General features: G+C 39.2%; 1 protein-coding gene across 2 annotated transcripts; it reads right to left on the bottom strand.

Moving 5' to 3' along the window:
• Window positions 1–243: 243 nt before the first annotated feature.
• Window positions 244–4,593, bottom strand: irf1b (interferon regulatory factor 1b). 2 transcript variants are annotated; one of them, XM_023409529.2, is made up of 10 exons: window positions 4,438–4,593; window positions 3,634–3,726; window positions 2,818–2,917; window positions 2,550–2,717; window positions 2,305–2,345; window positions 1,934–2,066; window positions 1,637–1,756; window positions 1,456–1,484; window positions 1,140–1,260; window positions 244–585 (listed from the first exon to the last, which is right to left on the bottom strand). In XM_023409529.2, exons 2-10 carry the CDS (start codon window positions 3,718–3,720, stop codon window positions 482–484), a joined length of 903 nt encoding a protein of 300 aa, XP_023265297.1. In that variant the 5' UTR covers window positions 3,721–3,726; window positions 4,438–4,593; the 3' UTR covers window positions 244–481. The 2 variants fall into 2 exon arrangements, with proteins under 2 accessions (XP_023265297.1, XP_023265298.1); XM_023409530.2 differs by lacking the exon at window positions 1,140–1,260 and having other exon boundaries at window positions 433–585.
• Between the last annotated feature and the right edge of the window lie 5,322 nt (window positions 4,594–9,915).

Below are 9,915 nucleotides of genomic sequence, written 5' to 3'. Positions count from 1 at the left end.
TATATATCTATCAAATGTGAAGTGTACTGAATGTATTTATGAGGTTAAGTACTTACTAGCTTGCATGTATTCATAGATTAGTATGAAAATGTAAATACCTTGCCTGAGCAAAACTGATTTATGTCTAATCACAGCTCAACATCCCAAAAAGCTGAGCACCACAATGCCTTGAACCAGCCAAAAACAGAGACAATGAACAGCATGTCTGTTAACAGCAGTGCACTTCAAATCTTCTCTTCATAACTTCACATAGAGGTTGAGGGAGATGAGGAAAGCTCCACGAACTGGTACCAAGTGTCAGACACACGGTACACACAGTTGGGAGGCGGGTGTGGAATTTTAGCTTAAAGTGTGGAAGCCACCTGTCACAGACTGGAGGGGTGTTGATGGTTCATAAGGATGGGGGGTGATTGGTGGGCAGAAACAAACAGCTTTTAAAGTCCAAAGTGTCAAAGCCTTGTCCTGTCCCGTCCTGAGGCCCTCAGAGGCAGAATGTTTTGTTAAAGCTGTTCCAGATATCGTTTGAGGGGGCTGAGAAATCTGAACCCAGATTTGTGTAACACGGATATTCTTCTACTCCATCGACTGTAAAACAAACAGAAAGAAAGACAAGGTCAGGATGTTGAAGGAGAACGCAAACTTAAACCACAAGTAGCCTATAGGAGAGGTGGTCTAACCTGAGGCACTTAACTTTCAAAAAGTGACTTTAAGATGTCATGAATGCTGCTATAAAGGCAAGATATCTCACGGCAGACTTTTATCATCTTTCTAACCGCCATTTACTACATTTGCTACACGCATAGACAGAAGCACTTCAGAATGTTCAAGAAAAAGATTCATATCGATTTCCATACTGATTTCAGCTATAGCGCCATGACTACCCAACCATGTTTATTTCATTTTGTAGGCTGAGTGAGTGACACCGATTATCAAGTGTGTTTTAGGTGAACAAACCCCTTTCATGAACACATTTACATCAAACGCCTAAATTGCCAGCAAGGGAGTGTAATGTTCAAGCAGCAGATGGACGGCCTTCATTTAGATGCCATATGAACTTCATGTCACAATCTTAAGGGAATATTTGTCATATTCATTTAGATGAAAGTTGTCCATCTGCCCAACCAACTAGCAACATTTACCTGAGGAAGAATCACTCCACTGGCTCCCACTAGGACTGGTGTGTGCTTCATTGCTCAGGAACCCCCTGCCGTCTAAACTGCCAAACATCCACTGTGAGTCTCTCTCCAGTTGCTCGCAGATCTGAAAGAGCAACACTGGACTGAGTACAGCTACGTTTTGCACAATTTCAGATTTCCCACACCAGTTTTTAACAATCAATCTTATAGTTTTTGGGGATTATTACACAAGCCAAACAGGCAGTATAAGACAAACATGGGCATTCCTGTCAATGAAAAATGCATGCTATTAAGAGTAAGAGCTGAAGTCCATTCTTACCTCGATTATGTCGTCAGCTACGCTCTCCTCTAGAAGATCACATTGAATAGAGAGGGAAAGAAGAGGGAGGCGACATGAGTACAGCACTGTGATATCGATCCAACCATTTGAATTTACTTCATTTCACTTAGACTGGTTCTGAAACATTTATCAGCCAGTGTGACATGTGTTGTTGTCTTACCGAAGCTGTGTACAGGTGAAACTTCAAACCTCTGGAAGAAGGTGTTTGAGAGGTTGCCGGGCCCAATCTCAACGGAAAAAGACCAGTCAGGCACTTCAGAGGGAGTCATACACCTCAAACCTGCAAGGGTGGTAAAGAATAGCATTGAATACACCTGCTCAAGTTTTTAGTGGCAAATTCAAGACGGCTTCGGACAGAGCTGTTTGAGCTCATGCATTTACAGTATCACTTATCACACACAGGAAATTATAATGCTCTCAAGAGTATTCTTCAACTACTCCCAGTTTTCTTCCTCACCTTCCTGCCCGGTTTGCACTGTGCTGTCGACTGTGTTTTCCTGAGTGGACTCGGTCTCATCCGTCAGTGACGCATCCATGGGAGACTGGGTATCACTGTAGTCCGAGTCTTCCTCCATCTTGACCATTGAGCTCTACAGAAGCAAATAATAGCCACAGTCAGTGAGATTTAGGAAATACAAATGATGAAACAAAAACAAAGAAATGTACAATGTGTTGCTTGTCTTGCCATTACAATAATGTCATTTGATAAGACCATTACATTATCTACATCAATGTAGCATAATTTGAATAGGCATAATTTGAATGAGTAAGTGTCATGACATCTATACAATCTACACAATATCACAACCGTATAATATCAGTATTTACCTTCTTCCTTAACTTTGCTTCCTTTCCTTTGCTTCGTTTGTCTGTGCAGGGGAAAGAAAAACATTTTGGTCACTTGACATCTTTAACAGCTTATTGTTTGACTGTAGAACAAACTGACTTCATGTGTAAAATAGAAAAAGGAAAAAAAAAAAAAAGATCAGCAGCCAGCAGATGCTGCATACAAGTGCTAATTCGTGAAAAAAAGAAGAAAAAAAAGCACGCTCATTTCCTGTCAGTTGCCTCACCTCTAGATTTTGGAGTGGCAGGCAGCATCTTGAAGACGCGCATGGCTTGGTGGCCCTTGTTGATGCTCTTGTCTTTCACCTCTTCAATGTCAGGCAGTGAATTCATTGCACAGCGGAAGTTGGCCTTCCATGTCTTCGGGTCACTGTCCTGGCCCTCTGCGTATTTCCCTGCAGAATGACTTTTGTTAAGTTTTTTCCTCCCAGACAGAGTATAATTTGCTGCCTTTTTATTTTGCAGTTGGTGTGCACGAGTCTTTGCATTGCTCACCTGTGTGGATGGCCCATTGTTTGAACAGACATGCATCCTTGTCCATCTCCCAGCCGTGTCGAGCTGCATGCTTCCAGGGAATTGAGAACATCGTCTTATCCTGGTAAATACAAAAGGACATACTCAGTTGGAACAAGGTTGGCCACACATTCAACATAGAATCAATTAAAACATGCACAAACTTTGAAATATTGCAAGAGGCTGACCATCTAACTTGTATGGCGCTGTTAGCAGTGTTCTTTAGCATGGCTTTAAATTATGTTAAAATATTTTTTTGCACAGCGCAGTCATAGTAGAAAAACACACACACCAAACAAGCTTTTGTCAGTTTTTTTTTTAGTTTGAACCACAAAATGTCAGGTAGGGAGGAGTGATAGAATACATGGTGATATCTGTGAACTAAACACCAAACTTGGGTTACGACTAACTCCTGGTGTCTATATTCACCTGTCTGTAGTGCCAGAGGGTGTTTAATTTAAAAGGTTGTCATTGCTCACCATTTTACTGCCTTATATATCACTTTATTGTTAAATTCATCCCAACTGGTGCTTCAATCAAGTCACTGTAACGTGCAGATATCTAGTGTTTAGTTAGAGAACAAATAAATAGAAATGAAGAAAAAAGAAAAGAAAAACACGTGCAGCCTTGCAGATATCACTTCCTTCTCTACTTGCTGAGAAGTTATTCCCTCCCTACAATAAATACATTTGAAAATGTCTATTCCTCTGCTTATTTCAATATGCTGACCATATGTTTTAGTAAATGCCATTAAAATGACTCCATCTAATGTTTTGCGGGAGGAAATGAGCCTCTCACCTTGTCCACCCAATGCAGACCCGAGATGGAGTTGGACTCGATCATCTTCTCCAGCCACGGCCTCATCCTCATCCTTGACACAGGCATGTTTGCCTAAAATATGCAGCAACAGAGTAAAGCGATTAGACAAACGAGGAATGCTGTGTGTGATATGTAGTAGTGAGAGTAAATGGACTCCCACATCTGCCTCCCCTTTTAGATTTATTGCTGCCCGCAGGTCTCACAGAAGTGTGAGAGGAGTTCACGGCCAGGGCACGCAAGAGGGCGTGTGGAGGCGGTCGCGCTTAACTGTATGAGTCAACCTCACTAATGAAGGTCACACTTCAAAATTAAAAAAAAAAAAAAAATTAAAGGGTTTCAAAATGTTCAAATGTAAGCTACGTGAACTAAGTTTGCAATCCAAAAATTTTAAATAAATTTCCGTGCAAATTGATATCATCCAAGCAAGAGGCATTTGGAGACGTGCACCAAAAGGTCCTCTGTACTCGGGCGGGAGCGCACGCCTCCTGCTGCACTGCTGAGTGCATACAGTACACACATGTTCTAAAAAGTCACTTCATCTCTTGTTTCATCAACTTTGGTCACTATAACTAAAAGTTAAATTACACAAACTTAAAAGCATTGTTGCATAAGACATTTCAGGAATCTTTGTACATTAATGCAAGGTTTAGATTAGGCTATCTATTCTAAATAAGCAACTCCCGGCAATAAAAAAAAATATTTAAATATAAGACATTCTATGCAAGTAAAATTAATGAATGAATTGCTTAATTAATGAAATAATTGCTTAATCAGAACACTTACAGGCTGTATTTGCTCAGTGATCCGCAAAAGGAAAATGCACAAAAATAGTCCGATTGGATTTGGTTTGTTCCAGAGAAATTTCTCTTCTTTTTCTCAACCAACTGAAGATCAGTCTGGGACAGAAGTGATCACAAACGGTGAGCAACAGTGCATTTATAGTCTCCAGCGGGTTTTCCCCGGCTGGCCAAAGGAGGCAGTGCACACTGTAAAAAGTGTCCATACCGAAAAACAAGTCAGTTTTTCATAGACCATTTAAAATTATATTATATATTATTAGAATATTTAGAGAGCATTTCAGGTTTCTACCTCTACAAGTTCATTCATGCCATGCCTTTTGTAAACGAAGTGTCCATGTTGTGAATAGAGGTGAAGAAAACAGTTAACTACAGTTAACAACCACATGATTACTCTGAGATCAGCAGTATAAACACTTTTCAACTAAAGTGATTTGCACCGTAAACATCTCATCTCATTTCTGCATATTTGCAGAGCAGCCCCCCTCTGTCTAAAAAAAAAAGTCTGATTTGAAAACTCACTTAATTATTAAATATATTGATAAAGTCAAGATGGATGTTGTTGTTTTTTTTACAGCGCGTTGGCGCATACTCTGTTGATCCTCCCTTACAGCGCTCGCTGAATTTCCGAGAAATCACGTTCTTGAGAGCAAGAAGGAAGTCAATAACAACAAGGGCTGATTACGGAGACTCGTTGCACGTAGACGACACTGTGACCTATCTCGTTTGAGACCCTCGCGGTATTTTTTTTATATATTTAGCATGCAGCAGTTCTGCACATTTTGCAGCTGGACTGCGTAATGCAAACGAGTACAAGTATTTGCAGCTAAAGTCATACACTGTAAATTTTGTTTTGCTGTGATATTTACACAAAGCATAATGAAATGCTAAAGCATGACAGCTTGTGGTTTCATTGTTATATGTTTCATCATATACAGTAGGCTGTATACGATTATGAGTATAACTGCAGTAATATTAATGATAGGCTAATATTTTTTTTATTTTTTAGTAGTAGTGATGGAATCTGCAATATTCTGTGGTTTTGAGATTTTGCAATGTGTATCTTATTATAAAAAGAATATGCAATAAACTAACATCATAAACTTCAAGTGCATGATGACTCTATCACACACACACACACACACACACACACACACACACACGCTCATGCTCCTTCATCCTACAATCTGGCATGATAAACATGTGCAGAGGACCAGCCCTTTAGTATAAACAGCAACCCAGCAGAGAAACCAGGCATTTACAAGAAATGGTGTAGTAATTTCAGTCACCGGTAGGGGCATTGTGGTACAGGCTTTTCCGTGCCAGTTGAATGTGGGCCATGTGGAGTAAAGGAGCAGTGGTAGCACCAGCAGTGTAGTCTCTGTAACAGGATGCAAAGCCTTTTATACGCTTTATTATTCAGAGCTCATGAAATGCATAAAAATAAATCAGTGCGTGCATAAAACTGCAAGGAAGTGACTGAAAATGAGAGGAAATTATTTCATATTTTCATTATATTTTATTGGGCTTTGAATTCTGATGCTTTTCAATTTTTGCAACTTAACAACGACTATTAAATCCTGCGGCGGTCATATTATCTAACAACATGGGAGCACACACATGGTTTGCTTTCTTCGTGGGAATGTGGGAAATCCCACACTCGTGTTGCAGCAGTTACCGGAGCTTTCAATGTCCATATAGGGGCATACCGCGTGGTGTGATTGCGCGCTCGCTGAGGCTCGAGCGCGCGCGTCTCTGGGAGGGAATAGCAGGGAGTTTTCCTGCGGAGTGTACACAGGCACCCTGACGATGGGATTTCCCAATGAAAGCACAATTCTGGATTAGTAGGGGAAAATCATCCCGTTTTTCTGACCTGTTAGTGCCGTGTTTCAACACTTGAAGCTGTCAAACAGACTTGTTGATGGATGATAACACTGTGAGAGTGAATTATAGGAATTCAGTGACTGAGGCAAAACAGGTGTAACTGTGCTGGAGTTGTTCTTGATTTAGCTTAAGTGTGTTTGTTTGCAGTGAGTGTGATCAGTACTAATACATTGTTTTTTTTTTTGGTTTTTTTTTAAAGACTCTTACCTTTTCTGTGCATCTTATGGTTGCCAAGCTGGAGGTCAGGACAGGTGAAATGTGTCACAAGATAAATCTGAGGGGGGTCATAAGATTATTAATCAGATAGGAGAGACTTGAAAAGACATTTCCTCTGAACAAGACTGTGTCCATTTTCACGACCTCTCTAATAATTCATGTTCTCTGTTAAGTACTAAATAGTTTTTGCCTTTCAGACCTTTGAAAATATTCAAACAAGACAATTTCACATGTATACATCACTTAAGTCAACATGAGCCCTTAGAGCTATGCAGTTGTAGCATGTATGTTGATTTGAGATACACTATCATTTTTATTTTTTTAAATTTATTTTATGTCTTATACAATATCCAGCAACATCATTCTTTATACATTCATATTTTAAATCTGTAGCTATTCTCTTGGACAGACTATGAGACAATGGGTCCCTGGGCACATACATGTAAAAGGCCCCCCTTGACTCGTTTGATTGACTTTTCGACAAGAGCTATTAGCAACACTTCATACAGAGGTTCTTTTTTTATACTTTATTGTGTCAGTTAATGTCAATGAAACGTTATACTTTTCTTGTTATTTAAACTTTGTGATACAAACTTAACCTCATAACTGTTTCTTTTTTTGTCACCCCAACCCAGAACACTGTGCATACATAAAGCAATAGGGTGAGCAACAGTATAGTTGTTACTGTTCATGATGTGTATCTCCATACCATACAACTATACTGTATATATATATATAAGTACCCAAGTACCAACATACATATACATATGTATGATACATTTCATGTTTGTTTTATGGTACAGTTTCATGTATACTACTTGAATTATCTTCTCAAACATGATCCATCTGATGTTTCATTGACATTTTCATTTGTATTAAGTTTCAGCTTAAACCTACTTTATTGACTACCTCACCTCATCCTGGGATATAGCACCATTGATGGTTTACTTTGCACTGTCCTTGCTAAACTGCATCTAACTTGTTTTCAAACCCACCATGACAAATTCCTTTACAAATTTTCACACTCTGTGCAGACAGTGATAGTAATTCTGATTATTTAGGCCACCTGCAAGGATAAGACAGTAATTTGAGGCTTTGGCATGAGGCAAGCTGCTTGAGCATCCAATCTTCCCCTGGACCATCTGCTTTGACAGCTCACTGACACTGGATCAAGTCAAAGCCCTTGTTAGTTAGCCTGTGTTTGCACTGCAACCTCATGTAGGGTGGGATGGTGGGGGAGTGGGAGTGTGTAAATTAGAAGATCTACTCATAACATATTGTACCCCAGTGATCTAAATTTCCTAATACCTAGAGGGATATTTGTTCAGTTTTGACACATTTGTGTTACATATATTGGGCATGTAGCCCTCAGGTTGTAGCAAAAACGTCTCAGTTTGTGTTTAAGTCTCTTGATACTGGCTGTAGGGCTTACTATCAACTGTTGAAGGTTGTTTTGTGTGTATCTTTTTAATTCAATCCTGGAAACAAAGCTGTGAAATCTGGTTCTAATTATGGTAAAAACTAAGAAAGTCCATGAAAGAAAAACTTCATTTTTAGCTGTTAGCAGTTAATTGGAATTCTTTACTTGGAAATGAACTTCAACTGTAGTAGTAGTATTGCTTATTTCCCCTATAATTAATACTAAATACATAGTTTAAAACATAGTTATTTCCAGGAAACTTATTGGGAATTATTTGAAAATGACTGAGCCATCAAATACACAATTACTGGTATAAAAACATCAAATGTGATGAAATGAGAAAAGAAGAATCGGTCCCCTCCTGCATCAAAGTCCATTGTCCCATAATGTCCCATGAAAGCATTTAAAGTTTTTTCCCTAAGTTTCGGTTTCTCTATGACTCTGTTGGAATGAAAGGAAGGGGGGGGCGGATGTGAAAAAAGGAGTGTACACTGATCTAGGTGGAGCTGGGTTGTGGAGGAGGAAAGGTGGGAGATAAAGCAAGGTGAAGGCAAGACAAACAACTGATGTGACAGAGTGCTAAAAATATGTTACTGCAACAAGTTCAGGAATAGGCTATGATTCAAATTTAATACATGGGTAAACATGTCCACTCTCCATAAGTGACTTCAGACCTCAGGCCAATTAGAGTGAATCATAATAAATCACATTATTAATACTGATGCATCAATGTGTAAACAGAATTTGTAACACGACAGATCTGAGGGGTTGTGGGATGATGAATGAGAGAAGTTCTGCTACATATTATATTTGGCTCCATTTTTCAGATTTTTCAAAAAATGTTTAAATGTTTAAATGTTTAAATGAAACCATATAAAGTGGGAAATCACTATTTGGTGGAACTGGTAATGACTGCTAAACCTCTGAAATAATGAAATAAGAGAAATCTGAAAAGAGAAAAATGTGAAGGAGTAAGTAGCCTTAAATTAGACTGAAGTTACATTATGTAAAAGTATCACATTTGATTGGTTCATTGGAAGGAATTAAGTTAGTTCTCTGAGTTGATATGATAACATGGGTAATGATAAAGAGGACAACAGTAAAGATGTTACCCTTCCTGTGAGAGGGTCACTGGGGCAAAATGTTGTCATGCTTGTGGTGCGTGTATCTTATCTCCAATGCTGTAAAAAGTTCTTAAACATACAGGAAGATAAAGACAGCGAAGGTAGACAGATATATATGGGTCTTTTTTTTTTTACAATGAATAAATGTTCCATTCCTTTTATAGTCTGTCAGTGTTTATCTTGCTCTGTTGCCTTTAATGCCTCTAATTTTCATAATTTTCATAATTTTCAGTTGTTTTCTGAAATGCCTATAGACTTTGTGAACTTCTTATTATAACCATATGTATTGTAACATTACCATTTGGTACCTTCACTTTGATATTTTTGATACTGTCAGCCAGTCAATTTACCACTTTGGGAAATATCTCAACAACTGTTTGATGCAGTGGCGATTGCTCTAAGACTGCAAGGGAAGCTCAGCTTCCCCTAAAATGTCAACAAATTAATTGGTCAAATATGTACTGTTGTGTGTACATTTCATTGACTAAATATGCACTAGAACACGTTCATCTTTTGTTCAGAATCAGCTACTTATCACAGGTAACCGACACGACTTCTTCTCATTCATCCCCGCAGCGCCACAGAGCTTTACACAGTGTGGACGCCGAGCGTCTACTGACTTCAATGGGGAAGCATAGAGTGGGTTGTTCCACTGCAGCGAAACTAGACGGTCATTGGATAAATGCTGGTCTTTGTCCCGCCCATCGGACGCTCAGCGTCTCTGGGGGTCTATGGGACAGTGGGCTGGCCCGGACGCTCAGCTTCTGCATGATGATTGGATGATCTGTCTGAGGCTGAGTCCCTTTTTGATTGACAGCGA

This window comes from Seriola lalandi, unplaced genomic scaffold (assembly GCF_002814215.2).
Source record: "Seriola lalandi dorsalis isolate HSWRI2012SDOR001 ecotype SW California unplaced genomic scaffold, Sedor1 jcf7180002054396, whole genome shotgun sequence".
Lineage (NCBI taxonomy): Eukaryota > Metazoa > Chordata > Actinopteri > Carangiformes > Carangidae > Seriola > Seriola lalandi.
The sequence above is the reverse complement of the archived record's forward strand: the minus strand, read 5'-3'. Positions and strand labels throughout refer to the sequence as shown.